Source organism: Numenius arquata, chromosome Z (genome assembly GCF_964106895.1).
Source record: "Numenius arquata chromosome Z, bNumArq3.hap1.1, whole genome shotgun sequence".
NCBI lineage: Eukaryota > Metazoa > Chordata > Aves > Charadriiformes > Scolopacidae > Numenius > Numenius arquata.
Genome location: NC_133616.1, coordinates 71,412,722 through 71,433,503, shown reverse-complemented (window position 1 = coordinate 71,433,503; position 20,782 = coordinate 71,412,722). Strand labels below are relative to the sequence as shown.

General features: G+C 52.7%; 2 protein-coding genes and 1 pseudogene across 2 annotated transcripts; all 3 read right to left on the bottom strand.

Annotated features, from left to right (window-relative positions):
- Positions 1-2,731: 2,731 nt before the first annotated feature.
- On the bottom strand, positions 2,732-12,402 carry LOC141477148 (cyclin-dependent kinase inhibitor 2A-like). Its single transcript, XM_074166231.1, has 2 exons — positions 12,139-12,402; positions 2,732-3,040 (listed from the first exon to the last, which is right to left on the bottom strand). Exons 1-2 carry the CDS (start codon positions 12,400-12,402, stop codon positions 2,732-2,734), a joined length of 573 nt encoding a protein of 190 aa, XP_074022332.1.
- On the bottom strand, positions 5,659-5,829 carry LOC141477178 (cyclin-dependent kinase 4 inhibitor B pseudogene; annotated as a pseudogene).
- Positions 12,403-16,926: 4,524 nt separating the features above from the next.
- On the bottom strand, positions 16,927-18,734 carry LOC141477634 (cyclin-dependent kinase 4 inhibitor B-like). Its single transcript, XM_074166882.1, has 2 exons — positions 18,594-18,734; positions 16,927-17,190 (listed from the first exon to the last, which is right to left on the bottom strand). Exons 1-2 carry the CDS (start codon positions 18,732-18,734, stop codon positions 16,927-16,929), a joined length of 405 nt encoding a protein of 134 aa, XP_074022983.1.
- Positions 18,735-20,782: the final 2,048 nt, after the last annotated feature.

Below are 20,782 nucleotides of genomic sequence, written 5' to 3'. Positions count from 1 at the left end.
GAAAGCCTATGGACCCCTGGAGAAAATAAACTTTGGTAAATGTAGGTGAATTGAAGGGGGATGATGCCTGTTGGCTTGGGAGTCACGTTGTCGAAGACTGAATTTCCAGAACGCGTTAACAGAAACCATTTTGGTTTTCTAAGTGCCATTACACCTGAAGGTATTTTTATTTCAAAAAAATAAAAGCTTGACAGAAAACACCACAATGGAAAGTATCTAGTCAAATTATTTAGGTGATGGCCTTCACACTCAATTGAAGGGTGCTTTGTAACACATAGTGCTGCTGAATCTGTGTCCAAAGAGAGAACATTTACAACAGAAAGGAAGGCAGCATAGAGCGGCTACTTCAGTGTGGTGAACCTATCATTTTAAAGACCTTTTATAGAGACAAAGAAGTTGAGAATATTTTTTTTCACGGAGGTCGGGCTGGGTACTTGGAAGGAAAACCTTTCTCTGTACTTTCCGAAGCAGTGCAAGTTCTTCCTTTCCTTCCCTCTTCATGGTGGCAGCAGTAAAAAGAAAAGTTGTTCAGCCCGGTGGACACCTTGTCCTTTCCGTCGCACACCGCACTTAACACCCTGCCTCTGAAAATCACCTTGCGTAACTCCGTCCCCAAAACTCGTCATCCTCTTCTCTTCAGATGACTTTCCCGAGGAAGTTTTGGGCTTCGTCAGCTCCGAGTCCAAAGGCCCCGGGAAAGTCACGCCCTTTCGTCACGGCTTTCCGGGGTGGGGAGAGGCTGCGAGGAAACCCCGTGGACATCCCGGTGTGGACACCGCTCCGCCAGACGTGTTTTTTCTGAAGGGAATCCCCTGGCCCTCCTTCCCACGGGGCAGGGGGCTTCCTCGATGCGCAGCCTCCGGGCAGCGGGGGCCGTGGAAGGCGGGGGTGGATGCTCCGCTCCCCGCCGCGCCGTCCGCGGTCCGCCGGCAGCGAGGACGGGTGGGACACTCACCTGCCGTCGGGCCCGGCAATCCGAGGCTGAGCTGGGCTGCATGCAAGCCGTGGAGAGAAAAAGAAAAACGCATTCTCCCCATCCGCCCTGCCCCCGCCCCAGACCTATTTGCTGACCCCGCTCCCGCCGAACGCCTTCTGGGGAGAGGCTCGCTCTCAATTTGCCCCCCAAAAAGCTAGGAAATAACCTTTCTTCTTTGAGGGGAGAGTGATTTCCACCCCCCACCTCTCCCACCTCCCCCTTCTATTTCAAAGAAATGAGCGGCAGAAAGCCGTTCTTTGGTAAACCAGAGGCGAAGCGACGGGACGTTGGAGCGCATCTTCTGGCCTCGCGATCCCTACCCTGAGCAGGGCACGGCCAACAAAACCTCCAGAGTATCTGCGGCAATCGGGAAAAAAAAACCAACCTTCAAGCATAGCATGCCTTATTCTGTCTGCAATGTGTGCATGCCATCGGTATTTTAGCAGGAAAAGAAAAAAAAAAAAATCCGCTTTTAAAAAGATCGTTGAGTCATCGCAAAGGTACTAAATGCAGTGGAGCAGTAGAGCAGCTGTAAGAGTCGTTTTAAATAAGGAAATTAACGACTTTCATGGATGCTTTTAACTCGAGTATGTATGTGGTGCTTAATACACACCCGCATATAAGCCCTGTTGTGTGTACGTGCGCGCGTTTACGCACAGACGGGGAAAGTGTAAGCGGCGAACGGAGTCGAAATAAATAACACCGCCCAACACCGAGTAGTGCTGCATACAGGACCGTTTAATAGTTGAACACAAGGATTCGGGGGGGGGGGGTTAAGCCAACCTCTTTGATATTTTGCCGTTGAATAATGAGAGGTATTTCGTCGCACATCAGCGGTACGAACAGCGGGCAGACGATGGAAATCGCGCAGGAAAAACAGAGGCAGTGCGTGTGAAGAGATACAGATTCATAACTAAGCTCAGCCATTGGTTTTTGTTTCCAAATATCTGGTTTGGAGACCCGGGAAGCTCTCTTAAAAATAGTAAGATCGTTGGCCAGATCTTCTGAATCAACGGGGTGTCTCCAAATGGTAAAACTACGCAGTAACTAAAGGACTCCCGATTGGTTTCTCACATGGATAGCCTTCCCTATACAAACTATACAAAATATTTCCAGTAGTTCCCAAATTGTAGTCTCGATCAGTGTTAAATATTTTAAGACTTTCCGAGTTGGGCGGGGTGATAAGGGGAGAAGATCTGAAGATGAATTAAATTTTTAAACGGGATGGCTAAGGTGTTCACTACCTCTGAGCGCTATATAAAAGAATCTCAAGCTATCACTAGAACGCAGAGCTCTCCAGGATTGTGCGGTAATGAATAAAATCAGTACCGCCGTGAATAAGACAAATATCTGATGGAGATGGAGGCAGTGGCTTGCAGGGCAGTGAGCGAGCCTCTACGGGAAACGGGGCGTTCTCACTTCTCTAGACCGCATCAATTTAAAAATAAATGGTGCGGGGGAAAACGACGAAATTTTCCCCCTCGGAGCACTGGAGAACTGCATGTTGCTTGTCCTCCGCCCACCGGGGACCAGGGGCGCTCCCCGCGGCCGTGTTTCGCTTCTTTCCGCTTTTCTTAGAAAATTGGTTAGCACGCGTCGCCTGGCAGAAGGGGGACACGAAGTGCTCGGGGTGTGCGGGAGGGGGACAGAGGAAGACTCTCCCCAGCAGGCGGGCGCCCGGGAGGAGAGGAGAGGGGACCTATCTAAGGGGAAGGGGTGTCAGCGGGGAGGGGTCGGGGTACGGGTCGGAGGGTGTCAGCGCTCATCCCCCTCTGCGGCTGGCCCGGCCCCCGCTGCGGCGGCGGGGAGGGGCGGCGGGCGGCGCAGGTACCGGGCCACCGGTCCGTGCGGGCCCCCCGCCGCCACGTCGAGGGGGAGGCGGCCGCTGCCGTCGGGCAGGTCGAGGCGGGCCCCGGCGCGGTGCAGGGCCGCCAGGGTCTCCAGGAAGCCGGCGCGGGCCGCGTCGTGGGCCGGGAGGCAGCCGGTGCGCGGGTCGGGGCGGTTGGGGTCGGCTCCGCGCTGCAGCAGCAGCTCGGCCACCCGCGGGCTGCCCAGCATCATCACCTGCGGGGAGAGACAGCGTCAGCGCCGCCCGGCAGCGCGGCTGCGGAGGGGTAGCCGGGGGCCGGGGTGCGGGGGGGGGAAGGGGGCCGGGACAGGGGGCTGAAGGCAGGGGGGCCGGGGAAGCCTTTCGTGCGTGATTTTCTTCTGACAACTAGTTGTGGCCGTGACCCGCACGAATGCGCGCAGCTGTACTCCAGGATGCTTATGGGTCCTTTCCAACTTGAGATATTCTGCGATTCCACAATAAATTAAAATATTAGCTACGATGCACATGATTTCCAGACTAGGTACAGCGTATATGTATGTTCTGTTCCACATTTTATACCATTTATATATACCATGGTATATATGGTGCCTGTGGTGTATATATATGTATATATATACACACACATACACATAGGTGTGTACATATATACATACACAAAATATATGTGCCATTTATATATACCATTTATATGTGCCATTTATTACACCATAAATAGTGTGGTATAAATATATGTACACGCTATGTATATAAATACATGTACACACTATGGTGTGTACATATATATATACACATGTGCCATTTATATATACCATTTATATGTGCCATTTATTATACCATAAATAGTGTGGTATAAATATATGTACATGCTATGTACACAAACACATCTACACACTATGCATTCCGTGGCACCCTGAGGAGCCTTGTGTCAAGCTTCCTGCCACTTAGGATGTGTTACTCTGTACATAAGTATACGCGTGTACATAAATATATGTACACGCTGTGCGTTCTGTGACAGCCCTGAGGAGCCTTGCATCAAGCCTCCTGGATGCGTTACTGGGTACATAAATATATGTACACACTGCAGATAAACATATGCACACACTATGCATTCTGTGACAGCCCTGAGAAGCCTTACGATGCGTTATGGATTTACCAGCGACCAGCGCAGCACAGCGAGCGTGGCTGAGCAAGGTAGCTGTGTGTAACCTCCCCAGCAGCTCTTCGGCTCTTTTCTGTGCTCGGTGTGGTTTTACTCTCTCCCTCCTCCCCCCCCCCCCCCCCCCCCGGCCCTCCCCCCTTCTGAGTTCAGTATGGAGCCGCTTTTCTCTCTCTCAGCTCTGTCTAAACCTGTGCTGCTTCTCTCAGGAGCAAGGAAAAGCAGCTGAGCGCCCACGGGTAATGCACGGAATTTTGCTGAACCCTGGTGCCACTCTGCAGCTGAAGCAAAAGCAGAAACCTCTGGCAAAGTCTGATCATGCACGACTGAGCCAAAAAAAAAAAAAAAAAAAAAAACCAACAAACTAAACAAACAACCGAGCAAAAACCCAATAAACAACCAACCAAACAAAAGAAAATGACACTTGGGGTTTTACTTCCAGCCTTCTCCTGGTCATTTGCTATGGAATTTTAACCTCCATAAATTTAATCTTAAAATCTTAACACTGTAGAAAATATTTTGAGACAACAGGTTTTCTTATTATCGTCTTCCTCGAGAGAATTTAGTTGTGGACTACAAATATTTGGTTCTGTTTATAATAGAAGTGTGAAAATGCTTATAAATTACACAATATATAAATTCCTGCAGAGGTTAAGTTTTTGAGAAAGAAAAAAAGAGTCCACATCTCAGAGTGGCAGCCATTTTGCAAAGTCTTGGTAAGGAAAACAGAAATCAGTCTCCACCTGAAATGAGGGGAGGAAAGAGAAAATTTACAATAATTTTGTAAGAGAGCCTTTCTTTTGTGGAGAGCCTTTTCATCTGGAATTTAAACGTACAACAGAAATAAAACGAATAACTTCCTCAGTGCCTTTCTCAGTAAATTACTTTTAAAGCATTTCATTTTCCATATAAAGTGCAAGGACCAAAATGGCTGTTCAGCTTAGCTGGTGCATAATTAAATATATCGCTTAAAATGGCAACTCGAGAAAACACTGTCATACAAGTCCTGTTTAAATCACAGTACATTAATCGTTCAATGAGTATTTTAAAACTTTCAGCTTAAGTATGTCGATTAATACAACACACTTCTAGCTCTCAAAATGCCCAGAAACCAACTCCACTCCACACTGGTACTTATTATATTTATCAGTGAATACTACCGCTATTGACGAATAGTGAATATTAAAAATACTGTTAATAATAGTGACGACTACTAATACTAGTTTCAAGTTACAATTTCTACTCGGTGACAATTTCTACGCCGTCTTCTGTACTGTCCTTTCACATGAATACACTAGTAAGGGACCACACTTCGATATCCTTGGGGGAAAAGACCCATTAAGTCTATATTTAAAACAAACAAACAAACAAACGAGAAAAGCAGATAGAAGCACAGCTAACTCCCTGAACCCCTCTGGAAGTGGGTTTTGCAGTCCCACTTCTCCTCCTGAGTATCTTCTACCGTAATTCGTTTGCTGCCAGCGGTGCCCCTCTAAACTCCACCTCATATTTGCAGGAGGGCGAGGGTTCAGAAAAGCGCCCGCCTGTATTCAGCCAGCTGCGGATGGATAATCCGCAGTTCCGATAATAACAATAAAAACTCGTTCAAAACCCGAAATCTCTCTCCCCTCCGCGAGCGTGGCAGAGGACAGCTTTCCCCCTCGCCCCCCTCCCCACCCCCCACCCCCGCTCCTGTTACCCCCGCCCCGCGCTGCTCCCTACCTGGAGCGGGGTCCTCCCGAAGGAGTTGGTCCCGTTGGGATCCGCGCCCGCGTCCAGGAGCCTCCGCACCTCCTCGTGGTCCCCGCGGGCGGCGGCGCTGCACAGCCGGTCACCGGAGCCCTCGCCCCGGGGGGACCCCTCCATCGCCCCCCAAAGGCCCAACTCGCACGGCTGCCCCCGGGTTTTCCCTCTCCCCTCGTCCGGGACTTTGCTTGCCGCCGCGCCGCGGCTGCTCCTCCCCGAGGGCAGCGGGGCCGCCCCCCGACCCCACCCGCCGGGGGGCAGGCGGCCCCCGGGTACGGCCCTGTCGACCCCCCCAGGGCGTTGCAGCATATTCCCCGCCCCGCCCTCCCCCCCGGCTCCTGCCGCGGAGGAGAGTGCAGTGTTGGTGGCTATGTCAAAATCCGCGTACCCTTCTTAGGGGGTACCCGGCGGGGGGAAGGAGTGAGGGGGCAGGGGGGCTGGGTGCCGGCAGCCTGCTACGCAAGCTGAGAGCCGGGGGCAGCTCGGCACCCCCGCGGGGGAGCACGATTTCACCACCACCCCCGCCGAGAGGGGCTGTGCCCCCCCCCCGAGAGGAGCTGCCTCCCTCCGGGGGCCCCGTCGGTGCGGGAGAAGGAAGGGGATGAGGGCTGCGTCCCTGCGCCCCCCACCCCGGCCCACAGTGTGTGGGGGGTGAAGGCAGGAGAGTGGGGCGCAGCCCTATCGGCAAACGGCTTCTCCGGGCTGCCCGGGTTGGCCCCGGCCAGGGCAGGTGGGATGCGCCCCACGGTTATCTGGCGTGGGGCGGGCGCGGGGGGGGACACCAGATCCTTCCCGGGGCCCCTTGTCCACGAGGATGGATTCGGACGCCAGGGATGGATTCCGCTTCTGCCTGCGGAGCGGGGGGGGAGGGGAGGGGGAGAGAGGGGGGCTGCCCTGCCCCGAGCCCCTCCGAGCCGCGGGTCTGAGGTCCGTCCCCGCGTCCCGGGCGTCCCGGATGAGGAAGAGAGCTGTGCTCGTAGGAAGCCAGCCATCCACCTCACGGCAGCCGGCAGAAGAGGACCGCTTCACCCCGGCCCTGCCAGAGCCTCCCGCGGGCAGGGAAACCGCGGCGAGAGCCAGCCCGGGTAAGGCACGGCTCCATCCCGGCAGCCAGAGGCTGGGTAGGGCCTCGCCGCTGCGGAGATCCCCAAAAAACAAGCACCTGACGTCTCATCCCTCCTGGGCAAAGCGGCTCCCTGTGACACCCCCCTCCCCAAGCGACCCCCCCCAACCGCCGAGATGAGCGGGGATCGGCGCCGGCGCCCGCGGGGCTGCGCAGCACCGGCTGCCGGCGGTCGGAGGGTTGGTTCCGCCAGCCCGGAGCTACGGGCAGGGCCGGGTACGAGGCAAGGAGAAGGAGGCGGGGGGGGGGGTGTGTGTGTGCGTGTGTGTTAAGGCTCCGGCCTTCCCACAAGGCGACGCAGGGAGCGGGGGCGTTTCGGAGCCACCGCCGAGGTCGGACTCGAACCGTGAAGTGAGCAAATACAGAAAGCAGATTAAGGAAGTTTTTTAGCTTTCTTTTTTTCTTTTCTTTTCTTCCCATATCAGTTCTCTATTTTCCTCTTTTTAATTGCAGAAATCCGGTGTGATTGCCACAGAAGCAGTATCTGCTTCTGTGCAGATGCACCTTTATTCCCTTCGGCGTTAATCTCTGCACCCACCCCCCACCCACCCCCCTTCCGCCCCCCTTCCTCCGCGGACAGCCCTGCGTGGCGAAAGGGGAAAACCGGCGATTTTATGTCTGCGTGTACTGACGGCCGAAAGGCAGAGGCATCCTGGGATGAGAAATAAGCCCAAATTTATCCCTGCGTAGCCAAGTCGGGATTTCACTGAAATTTCCTCACTTGGGGGCTTTCTGAGCCTCCCTCGTGAAGTTTCTGGGGGAAGTGGCGTTGCACGAGCAGGGTGCGACATTTGAAGTGGGCTTGGGTGGGTTGAGAGACCTGCGGCGGGCTCCCAACCACCGTGGCTTTGCTGCAGCGCATGGTACGGAGCGGGCCCCGGGGCTGGCAGGCCGTAAAATAAATATATAAATACATGCCAGCAAGTAAAATTTAAAAGTGGATTTTTAAAAAGTCCGCAAAGTGTGAGAAATGAAGAGGAAAGGATCCCCACCCAACAAGCGAAGTGCACTCCAGTCCCTCATGCGCTCTCTGCCTTTAATGATAGCCATGTAGAGATAAATCCGAGAAGAGCTCCTTCGCTACATGTGTCAGGCGTCATAAAATTTCAAATCAATGTTGAGGAGCGGCAGGGTTGCACATTATCGCTGGCTAATTTTGCTTTTTGTGAAATAGTATTACTAGTGTATTTTATGCATGTGTGTATGTGTATAAATATATGCATGTGCCTTTTTGCGAATACATAAATATAAAAAAATTTATACACTCACATGCCAACATATTTGTAAGTGAAGACGTTACTAGAGGAGTCAGATGGCCTGTTTGCACCTTCATCCCTGCTAAAACCCATTAAAAGCTACGAAATCGCAGAATGGAGTAAAACAGCAAATACGGTCTCGTGCTAATGATTACTGACCGTCCAAATCACTTATCAAGGTACTGAACCATTAAAACGACGCAATTTTAAGTTACATTACTAAAGTCAGACGAATTTTTCCCCCACAAATGCAAATCCTATTTTGCGCAATTCTGGTACCAACAAACGACCCCAAATTATCGAAACATAACAACACACGGTCATATCTGGAATTTGGGAAATAACAGACGAGCCCGTGCTGATGTGTTTTGAAAACGACCCTTGTATTATACTTGTATCTTGGGGGAAAGGAGGAGAAGCCACCTTCTCTCCCCAGCAAACCTTACTGCAAAGATATTTTCACGAACGAAAAAAAAAAAAAAAGTCCACGTTAAGCAGTCTTCCTGTCCTACATTTCTCTTCGTATTTCTTTTAAAAGTCATTGTTCAACAATACACATCTATGACACTGAAAATAGATCCATTTTAATACTAAAGTACACCAATCCTGCAAATTGTTCTGAGATGTCTTGATAATAGCATACAGGACGGAAAAGGTAATTTTCAGTTACCAAAAGCAGCCATCTTACGCCCTGTTTAAAGCTTAGCAGATACTAACCATTTTATGACAGAAAGAAAAAGAAAAAGAAAAAAAAAAGAAAAAAAAAGAAAAAAAGAAAAAAAAAGAAAAAGAAAAAGAAAAAGAAAAAGAAAAAGAAAAAGAAAAAGAAAAAGAAAAAGAAAAAGAAAAAGAAAAAGAAAAAGAAAAAGAAAAAGAAAAAGAAAAAGAAAAAGAGCATTTTAAAACATTTACGTGAGTTATTTGATCATCTAACCACTATTTCGGTAAAAAGTTTAGGGTTAATTAAATACTACAAAGACACAAACTATAGAGAATTTAATATTAGCATTTCCTCGCCTGTAAATAGGCAAAAAAGGCACAGGGGGCAGGGGTGGGGGTGCAATGGAGAGGTTGCATGGAAGCAGCCTGATTTACAGTTAAGAGAGAGGGGGTGGTGGTGGATTTGTTGCTTGAAGTTATGCTCAAAATGAAGCGAAACCGATTAATAGAAATAGTTGAACAGTGTCCTTCTACTCTTCGGCTTAAAATATCAGTATATTTTCAAAGATAATTTTTCTCATTGCGCATAGTGGGTAAGAACAGGACAATCTAGCACCTTAATTTTAGACTTTTGGAACTTGTCCGATAGACTTTTTTTTTTAACATAAAATGACAGAAAAAAAAAAAAAAAAAAGCCCCCCAAAACCAACGCACACACCCCCACCCCATAAAAACCAACCCCAAACAGAACCGAACAAACAACTTAAAAATCTGCAATAATAAAGAATAAATACTTCGGTTTCTGTTTTCACAGTCGTGTGTTATAAACTTGCACAGAGCGCATTTCTGAATGCAATATACCGCCGTAAATAGCTGTGAAAATATGCCTAGATATTTTCTACATTTTTCTTAGAAACCTTCCAGAAAATTTTAGGTGCGTATTATTCTGGTCCCTCGTTTTGGGCCACGGAGTCATCGGAAAGTAAAACGACCTAATGGGTCTACCCGGATAATCACCTAACAGTTTAGAAAAAGTGACTAAGCATTCCCCAGGAAAAATATTCCCTTCCTTAAAAAAAAAACAGCAAAGCAAAGACAGATAATGGATAAACACACACAAAAGGCAAAACAAATAAAACCTCTCCCATCGACCTAAGAAGTAACTAGGTTTAGATGTTGCAAGAAAAGTATGTCATGCCGTGCCCGATTCTCTGCCCGGGTGGGCGGCTGTAGGATCGCCTCTGTCAGCCAGATTTTGGGTGCCAGTCCCCGTCTCTCACCCACTCGGGGGGTCAGAAGCAGCTTCGTGGACGCCGTTTCAACGAAAGACTCCCTCTGTCTAACACTGCTCGGGGAATGATGAAATTTCCTTTGTTCCATCTTTTTAATTTAGCAATGTAATTTTGAGCGCTTGAGAACGGAATCCGTCCCTCTAAATATGAAATAAGGGTAAAAAGAGGTGCTTTCTCTCTATTGCCAAACTTATTTTCTCCCCTGGCGTAGTTTTCCACCTAATCCGAATATGAAGTCACCCTCTTCCTGCGGCCCGAAATACTGTGGGTTCGAGGTTCGCTGTCTCCGAGCTGCCAAGATGTTTCTGCATGACTTTTGTGACTGTAATGTTGTTACATCCTATTATGGAAGGAGTACGGGTAGGCAAAAGGGGAAAATATCTTTTTTTTTAGATAAAATACACACCCTTTTCTTACCTCTCCCCAGTCCCCTCAGAATCAGATTTTCAGTGGCTGTTCTAGACCTATACAGCATTTTAGAAGAAGTCGATCTACCCGATGAAAAGCTCGGGGGAAAAAAAGAAAAGAAAAAAAGAGAGAGAGAGAGAGAAAGAAAGAAAGAAAAAAAAAAAAAAGCGCGTAGTATTTACAGCCTTTACAGCGAGTGTGGGAATAGAAATAAAAAAAAAAAATGCCACACTGCCTGATCAATAAGAGGTTTTTGTCCTTGTTGTCCCAAAGCGGGGTCATTTTTTGGGACAACATACTTGCTACAGCAAATTTAGTTGGAGATAATAAACACCTTGATATTTATGTTTTATATTCGAGATTCGTGCATTTCAGGGCAGCCAGAGTTTATAGTTTCCCTTCCTTCCCCCACTCTCTCTCACACACACACCCCCCCCATTTAGTGTAAAATGAAGAAATTAGGCCTACTAGAAATACAAGAAACAAGGAATTCAAAGGTAACAAGGAAAACTGGGTATTGTTTCTGGTTTATATATTTACATATATATACACACTCGTGTATGTGCATGTGTAAGTACCTCACCACACTTGATATTCAAAAAGTGTTTAAAGTGATCTAACTAGAGACTGGTGCAGGCAAACTGTGAATTGCTTTATCTCCACACGAGTCTTATAGCTTGAAGGGTTTATTATTTTTTTTTTACATATATTTATATATATAATCTCTGTTTTTGTAGATGTTTTCAGGCAAATATTTCTACTTTCCTTCTCTTCTACATCTGTCCTTCTCCAGTCTGTGCTCTGGATTAGAGGAGGTTGTGGACTCTTCTAATGACCCTCTACGAGGATTTTGCAGAACAATGCTCAAATACTCATAAAAAATAATATTCGCTTTATTTTTCTTTAAGTGTCTAATTATATGTAATGATCGAGGCCTAAACTGTGCCATGCAGATCCACAACAATCCGGTTTTGCATTCTGAAATCAGGAAAAAGCCTCTAAAAATGCCCGAACCTCCGGTGTCTCTCAAGGTCCTTTACACGTGTGCATTTTAATTACTCTTTCTGGCGCTGCTCGGCCGCTCTGACCTTTATTGCGCATATTTATATAACAGTAATGGAAGGCAAAGTAGGCCACTATATTTCGCTGTCATTTACAACAGTGGAAAGTAATACCCCCTCGAAAACAGTGGCCATTTTCTCTCTTCAGAGCAATAGTTATGTTCCTTATTCGCAAGGAACCGACTGCAAATGTTGATAGGGGCTGGTGGGTTTAGTTTTTCTAAATTAGCCACAGAGAAAAAGAAAAGAAAAACTTTTCGGAAAGGGGAGGGAAGGGGAGGGGGCGGAAAGGCAGAAATAAGTTACAGTAACTTTTCAAGAACCTGTTGTTTTCTACTGCGATTAAAAAAAAAAAATAGGGGAAAGATAATAATAATAATAACCCCCACGCCTGTACAAACCTCACATGTTCCCGGTGCAATCTGAGCATGTGGCGCGGAGGGGGCTCCGCGGCGCTGCGCGGCCGCGGCCGGGCCACCGAGGGCAACGAGAACCCCGCTCGCCCCGGGGCGACAGCCGCTGCCCCCCCCTCCCGCCGCCCAGTCGGGCCGTCCGCCCCTCCCCCCTCTCCCCCCCACGGCTGGTGCCCCCCCAGTCCCGAGCAGCCCCGGTCCCCGGGGGGGCCCTACCTGGGCCGGGGGCTCCCGCGGCGCCTCCGCCGCAGGACCAGCAGCAGAGCCAGGCGCGGCGGCCGCCGGCGGCCCAGCGCCCCGACGACGCCGCGGAGGATGCGCCAGCCCAGCTCCCGGGCCCGCCGCAGGCTGCGGGAGCGCCCGAAGCGAACGGTGCACCTTATCCGGGGGGGCATGGGTGCGGACGAGCCACCGGCGTGCCGGGCTAGAAATACCTCCCCGGCAGGGCCCCACCGGTGAATCGGCCTTCTCACCCTCCATTCATTGGAGAGAATTTGTTCTTTTTTTTTTTTCTTCTTTTTTTTTTTTTCTTTTTTCTTTTCCGTTTGACTAATTTCGACTCCCCATTTCGCCTTACCTCCCTCTTCCCCCCCCTTCTCCCCCCTCCTCCTCCCCCTCCCCTTCTCCCTCCTCCTCCTCTACCCTTAAACACCTCCCATGATGATGGCTCCCGCCTCGAAAGCAGGCGAAGGAGGACCGGTGGCGGGGGATGGGAACGGGGGAGGCCGCCGGTTCCTCTCCCCTCCCACCGGCTGGCCCCGAGGAGCACCACCACCAAACGGGCGTGGAGGGCGGCCAATCGCAGGGCGCTCCCCTGCTTTCAAATAAAGCCTTGACGACATGTTCTTGCCCTCCCCCCGCGGCTGTCCCCTCCAAACATGACGCCTCCCGCCCCGTTGTGGCGCGGGGGAGGTTGTTGTGTGTGTTATTTTGTTGTTTTATTTTTCTTGCTGTTTGGTTGGGTTTGAAACCCGCTCCCCTCGGGAACCCCTCGGTGAGGCGAGGGCGGTGGCAGCCCGGCGCACCGCGACCCCCGCCCGTTCCCCCGGGGGCGATGTTGGTATCCTTGGTTGGGGCGGCTAGCGGATCCCTGCCGCTTTAAAAGCGCAGGCCAGTATTGGCCCGGGCGAGCAGCTATTTCCTTGTCACATGGTCATTTGAACGCGACGCGGGGCCGTTGCGTAGCGGAGCGAAAAAAAAAAAAAAAAAAGCGGATCTCTTCTCCCCCCGCCGGTAACCGAAACGGGTAATTAACTCTTTCCTATCCCCCGACCCTCTCCCCATCCGCGCTTCGCCGTGCCGGACCGCTTTGTTTTCGCTTTGAAGGGTGAGAGTTTGGAGCAGGAGGGTGCGGGAGGGAAGCAGCGGAGGAGCGCTGAAAAGACCGAAGCAACCTGCCGGCCCTCCCCGCCCCCCGGGCTGGCTTCTACTCCCTCCCGGCCGGAGGGGCGCCGAACCCCCCGACAGCCAGTGCTGAGCGACGCCGATCGCCCAGCAGAGCATCTCTGGGCGGCAGGGAGGGGGTTGTGGCGTGTCCCGCTTCCCCCTCGTCCCCCCACTGCTCCCCGGGAGCCCCTCTGGCCGCGCATCCCCTCTCCCAGGCTGTGGGGTACCTCCGTGCGAGGCGCGGGAAAAGGTGAAGGGGGGTTTCGGTCACCGGGACGGTGTCGGTCCTGCGGGTGCATCTCCGCTTTCCGCCGGTGCGGGGGGGCCCGGCCCGGCCCGGCTGGGCGCGGAACCGGGGATGCGCAGGGACAGCAGGGAGCCGGCGGGGAAGCCTCCGAGTCGTGGGGGGAATCTCGGGGAGGGCCGGTGAATATACGCGTATGCAACAAACCCCCCTCCCCCATAACAAACACCTCCTTCTCTCGGCTGGATAAACGCCGATGTCAATGGAAGTTTCCTCCTCCTGCCCGGGCACGGAGTAAAACCCTGACAGCGAGGCTAATGAAGAAGAGCCTGTAATGGTTTCTCCTGGACCGAGCCCGGTTTCAAGCCTGGGAACCGGGTGGGTGAAATCAGCCATTTCGAAATGAAATCAGCTCTTCGAGGGATGTTTTTTTTGGGGTTTTTTTGTTGTTTTTTTTTTTTTTAAATTGTTATTTTTATTTCCCCCTCTCCCCCTCCCCCTTTCGTTTTCTTTGCCCCTCCCGTGGCCACCCGTCCCCGACAGGCAAAGCAAAATGGGCGCCTGCCTGGGTGCACGATGCAGGTGCCGGAGCGGCGGTGAGAGGATGAACTGACAGTTTTCGCAATAGAAACCAAATAGCCACCAACGCTGAATGCATGGCCGAGCCGGGCCCCCGGAGCATTTAGCCGTGCCCAGGGCGCAAACCCTGCTGCAGAGGGTTGGGCATGTGCATGTGTGTGTGTGCGTGTGTGCGCACACACCCTCAATTACAGCTGCGATATTAAAAATAAAAAGCGCGAGTTTTCTGCCACGCTGAAGGTTAATGCTTTCAGGGCTGTCTAGAAATGTGCATTGCTGCTGCTGCTGCTGTTTGTTGCTAACAATTACTATCCTTCTTTTCGGGGAGGACTCCAAGACCTGGAGCCGGCGCTGCTGCCAGAAGAAAAGGTACCGGTGGAAGCTCCCGCGGCCGGGCGGGATGGCACCAGGGACCCCCACCCTCCCACGGGGTGAGTAGCCCGGGGGCCTGTCCCGGGCAGGGGTTCCGGACCTGCAGCCTGAATTAGATTTATAGCAATTAGGCGTTTAGCCCTGCTGGGTTTTGAGGGTATATTCTGCTCGTTTGGTGTGGTCAGCCCAGGAAAGTCTGTTATTTCCCTGCCCGTTTTATGCATTGTTATTATTGCTGTTATTATTGTTGTTATTGCTGTTGTCGTTGTTTCATAAGCCGTAATGGAAATACTAAAAATTTTAAGTCGAATTCTGGTTCTTGGAGAAACCGACTTTTAAAAATATGAATATTGGTCTAACTAGGGTTTGAAGCACAGTTTATTAGACCCTTACTTTTCTGTAAAGAGAGTGGTCAGGCTCTAGCCTTGCCATATCTCCGTGTCTGGTCCCGGCTCCATCCCGGTTCCCTCAGGCATGGGATGCAGCCTCTTGACCTCTGTTTTCCTCAGTGTTGTCCTTGGCTTGCTTATGGCTATTCCATGTACTAAGACAGAATGTGGTACAATTTCATAAGGTCTTATGGTCGCATATTGTAATTGCATATATTTTCTATTTAAAGATATGTATAAAATACAGATTCGAGGCGTTTTTATAATAAACAAGCATGAATATAGACTAAATATAATATGAGGGTTTTGTATGTATTTAATTATAACATTATATGCACATAAAACAAGCATATTACATATAAAATAATTGATAAACAAATATGTAGGTTTGATATATAATAATAATTGTTTTATATATATGCATATTATGCATATTTTTATATAGGTATTACATAGATATATTACGTACATGAGTGGCATGACTACATATTTATAGCGTGCCAACTTATACGAAATATAAAGCACATAATATAATTATAGAGCACACATTATATGAAAGTGTATTGTAATAAATAACATAATCCAATAGGTTGTATAAAAGTATATATATTATTTTTAATGCTTATGTATGAAATATCTGGCAGTCGGGCACTCAGTGGGAATGCAAAACGAAGAGAAAACTTTTTAGCCTGTAATTCTCTACAGACAGCTAGCTCTGCGACGCGCCCAGCATTCGCGCTGGAGAAGGCGAGGAGGACTCTCCCGCTGCCGCGCCTTGCCTCCCCTTTTCTGTGTGTCTCCAAGAGGCGCAGCCCGGCGCGGGGTACGGGGAGGGAGGCAGGGTCTCCCGGCTTGCCCGCCCCGGAGCGGTCAGTGAAAGACGGATCAGCTCGCAGGTAATTAATCTACCCTCCGCCCCCGTTCTTCCTCCAGCAGCACAGCCGTTACGACAACTTGTTGTTACAACGACTTGTTTGTTTCTTTACCAAACGTGCCACCTCCGAGCAGCTTGGGAAACCCTCGGGCCAAAGGCGAACATACCATTTTTAGGTTTTTGGTTTTTTGTTCTGTTTTGTTGTGGGTTGGGTTTTTTTTGTTTTTTGTTTTTTGTTTTTGTCTGTTTGTTTGTTTGTTTTTTTTTTTTTTTTTAAGTTCCACGCCGCCTTCGTTTTGCAACCATCATGATTTCTTCAAAATCCTGTTAAACTCACAGTAACTCAGGGAAGGTCACCTGCAAGTTGGTAAAACACCGATCACTTCGAGCGAGGGCGGTATCGGGCTTGCAGAGACACAAATCCCTCTTTATTTTCTCCTCCCAGGTCCCGTGTTTACAGCCTTCCTAAGAAGAGCCGCGGATGCGCACCGGGCCCATGCACAGACATGCACAGTACCCTACGTGGATTGTATGAAGGTATTTGCCAAAGCCGCAACAGCACCAGGAAGCCTCAATTCCCCGCTGTCCCGGCCGGTGTCACTAGGGAGAGGCAGAGATCGACTTCAGCGCCCCTCGAGTCCGATTTAGCTTGAGTCTGAAATTAAATGGGGAGCAGCCGACTCGGGACTGGGAGAGCCCGCAGCCTCTCCCATTCTCCTTCAGACGGAGAGAGCTGGGAAGGGTGAGCAGGGAGCCCCAGGGAGGAGAGCAAACGGAAAGCCCAGACTCCGTCCTGTCAAAACACAAAGGGTTTACTGTGCCATCTCTGTGCGGGGATTATCCTTCATATTTACTTCTCTTCACAGTGTTTGGACTCCCGCATGAAAAAAAAAAAAAAAGAAAAGAAAAGAAAAGACTGGGGGGGGGGGGGGGGCACGGGACGGGACGTGGACGGGTGTGGAGTTTCAAGTGCAGAATAACATACAGACGTGCAAAATATAGCGTACAAAACCATACATGTCCCGTCGGTCCTTCATGCATCCGAGCGTGGAGAGGCGACCCGGAAATTATTGACAATGCCTCAATGCGCTGCCCGACGTCGTGTCTCCCGAGGCGGACGCGGGCAATAAATTAGGGGAGAGGGGTGACCCCAGAGGAGGCTAGCCGCGGGGCGGCGGGTGGCGCAGGTACCGGGCCACCGGTCCGTGCGGGCCCCCCGCCGCCACGTCGAGGGGGAGGCGGCCGCTGCCGTCGGGCAGGTCGAGGCGGGCCCCGGCGCGGTGCAGGGCCGCCAGCGTCTCCAGGAAGCCGGCGCGGGCCGCGTCGTGGGCCGGGAGGCAGCCGGTGCGCGGGTCGGGGCGGTTGGGGTCGGCTCCGCGCTGCAGCAGCAGCTCGGCCACCCGCGGGCTGCCCAGCATCATCACCTGCGGGGAGAGACAGCGTCAGCGCCGCCCGGCACCGCTGGGCATCTCTCGTTCGCCCCCGCGGGAGCGGGGATCACTCGCGGAAAGGAGCAGAGGTGGGGCAGAGAGGCGCGGAAGCTCCGTCGGGGACGGGGCGTGCGGGACCGGACCCCGTCCGGGCGTGCGCACCGGGGCTGCTCCGCGACAGCGGTCGGCAGAGGGGCGGAGGGACCGGGGGAAGGGGATCGCCCTTCTCCTGCCGCACTCCGGCGCAGAAACCGAGGGCGAGGGCAAGACGCGGGCCGCTTTCCAACGGCCAGCTGGGAGCCATGCCGGTGGAGAGGCTCCCGGAGGGCTGCCGCCGTCCCGCTCTCACGTGGGATGCTTTTCCAGCAGGTCCTTGGCAAGGGGACACTCGAGTGTAGGGAAACTGCCCTCCCCGCAGCGCGGCGCCCGCTCTTCCTTCGTCCCCAGGAGAGACTGAAAACGCACTTTGAGGCTGACCCCCCTGCCTAGTGCAGCACCCAAATACCCGGGAGCCCTCCGCCTCTGGCTCGCCGTTTTCTAAGCTGCGTTTCCCCCAGCGCACCCCGCAGTGCCTTCAGCGCATGGGCTAAATCCCTGATGCGCGGAGGTGCAGAAAAAAAACATGTCGGAGGACGGCAACAGATACGTGTTTCGAGTGAAATGCTGCACCGACATTTTGTAGGAGAGCGTTTCGCAAGCACTAGCCGTAAAACTTAAATATAGCTTCTCAGATTATTCCAGTTTCGTTTTATTTCGAAAATTCAAGAAGAAGCTGGCTAGAACTACCTCGGAAATTAACGCGGCTTTATAAATCTAGTATGTGCGACTCCACCGGGCACTACATCTACCTACACCTTCACGCGGCGTAAAATGTGGGCGGATTGAGCCCCAATGGGACTGCTAGCTGTGTACCTGCACGGTTTGCTGGGCAAGGCTATCGCACCCGGATATTTCTGATCGTAAGGCCAGTGAATATATCGTTAGAATCGGGGAACATACTTTTTCATGGAAGCGGAGAGGAAAAATACTACACAGACGTACAAAGCAGAAAACGAGGTACGACGAAAGGGTAAGTCTTTCTGAAAAGGTGACTCGTTACTTTTTACTGCACGCTTATTGCGAGATGAGCATTAAAGTTCTCGGTTTTGAGTCATCCTATCTCAGTTGGTTAAAATAAAGTCAAGGGTTGCTAAGACTAAAACCTCTCAGTTGCGGCCGTCGCAGACTTTCGCCCTTCCAGAAAGGCGACAGGAACCGCCGCTTCGGCAGCAGCCGAGCCCAGCCGTCGGGGAGCGGCCGCCGCCAGGAGGCTGCCCCGGGGCTGCTACCGCCGCTCCTCGGGCGCGGAGCGGCCGCTGCCCCCGCCCCGCCGCCCGCACCCCCTCGGGCGTTCCTACCTGGATGGGGGTCCGGCCGTAGGAGTTGACGGCGTTGGGGTCCGCCGCGCCGTCCAGCAGCTCCCTCAGGCGCTGCAGGTCGCCGCGGGCTGCGGCGTTGGCCAGCTCGTCCGCCGCCGTGCCGCCCGCCCGCCGCGCCATGCCCCCGTCCTCCCCGGCCTCACACCCGCCGACGGCCGGGCTCCGCGGAGGGTTGCAGCCGCCGCTCGGCCACCCCGCGCTGCTCGGGGCTGGGGCGATGGTAGCCTGCGGGGGAGGCCAAGCCCATGGAAACGCCCGGCCCCACCGCTCCGCGTCCCCGGCAGCCGTCGGCACCCGGGGGCAGCGCGACCCGGCCCCGGCCCGGCCCCGGGGTGGCTGCGCGGTGCCGCCGCCGGAGCCGCCTCCGCCTGCCGAGGACGCGGCGGAGCCTCCCGTCGCTTCTTTTCTCCCCACGGCCGGTGCCGCTCCGCCCCGGCCCGCCCCGGCCCGGCCCCGCGGGATCCGCCTCGCCGCTGCGCCCGTGTCACCGTCACCGCGGCGGAGGGGAGCCCAGCGGCCGGCCCCCGGCCTTGCCCCGACGGGGCGGAGCGCCCTGCGCTGCCCTCGGAGGGCCGGGCTCCTGGGTAAGCGCCCGGCGGCGGGGCGGTCTCTCCATTTTTTTTTTTTCCTTTTTTTTTTTTTTTTTAATTAAAAAATTCATCAGGTCGAGACTTTGAACCCTTCCTCTTAACAAAGACCGCGGGGGACGGGCGAGTTCTCCTTGGACACGGCAAGGCGCTGGCGGGGACCCAGCTCCGGGGTGAGCGGCGGCGCGGTGGGGGCGGGATGCGGCGGGGCGGCGGGGCGGGGCGGGGCGGGGCAGTGGGGCAGGGGGGGAGGTGGCAGCACCACGGACAGCTCCCCCACCCCCTCTCCCCCCTGCGGCTCCGGGGCCGGGACGCCCCCCCGCCGCCCCCGCGTCGACCACCGCCTTGTGTCATCCAGCGCTCCGGGGGGGTGGAGGGGGAACCTCCCGGGGCGGACAGGAAAAATACCCTCCGCTGAACCCACCGAGTCACCGCACGGGGCAGAGCGCGGAGTGAAAGGTTTCGAGGAAGTAAGAGGAAGTAAGGGCTCCTCACTTTTTTTTTTTTTTTTTTTTTCTTCATTCAGGTAGGCTGCACAACGCTGCTTCTGGAGGTTCACAAGTGGAAGCGACCTGTTTCACTGAATTTCACTGAATTTTTAGAGTTGGAAGGGACCATAGAGATCATCTAGTCCAACTCTCCTGCCGAAGCAGGATTGCCCAGAGCATGTTAGAGCATGTTACTCAGGACTGCATCCAGGCGGGTCTTGAAAATCTCCAAAGAAGGGGACTCCACAACCTCCCTGGGCAGCCTGTTCCAGGGTTCTGTCACCCTCACCGTAAAGAAGTTTCTTCTAATATTTGAGTGGAACCTCCTATTTTCCAACTTGTGCCCATTGTCCCTCGTCCTGTCACTGGGAACCACTGAAAAGAGTCTGGCTCTCTCCTCCTTCAACCCACCCTTGAGATACTTATAAGCATTGATAAGGTCTCCCCTCAGCCTTCTCTTCTCCAGGCTAAAGAGTCCCAGCTCTCTCAGCCCTTCTTCATAAGGGAGATGCTCCAATCCCTTAATCATCTTTGTTGCCCTTTGCTGGACGCTTCCCAGTAGTTCCCTGTCCCTCTTAAATTGGGGAGCCCAGAACTGGATGCAGTATTCCAGTTGTGGCCTCACCAGTGCAGAGTAGAGGGGGAGAATGACTTCCCTCGACCTACTAGCCACACTCTTCCCTATGCAGCCCAGGATTCCGTTGGCCTTCCTGGCCACAAGAGCACACTGCTTGCTCATTGCCATTTTGCTGTCTACCAGGACCTCCAGGTCTTTCTCTTTGGAACTTGTCTCCAGCAGGTCCACGTCTAACCTGTACTGGTGCCTGACATGCTTCTTCCCCAGGTGCAGGGCCCTACACTTTTCCCTGTTGAACCTCATGAGGTTCTTCCTTGCCCAGCTCTCCAGCCTGTCCAGGTCTCGCTGGATGGCAGCACGGCCCTCCGGGGTGTCAGCCACCCCTCCCAGTTTGGTATCATCAGCAAACTTTCCTCACTGTAGCACATGGACTTTGATACGTGGGATGTACGGGACACGCAGGGCCTTTTGCTCATTGCCTTGGAAGTCTGCAATCATACTTCTACTCCGTATCAC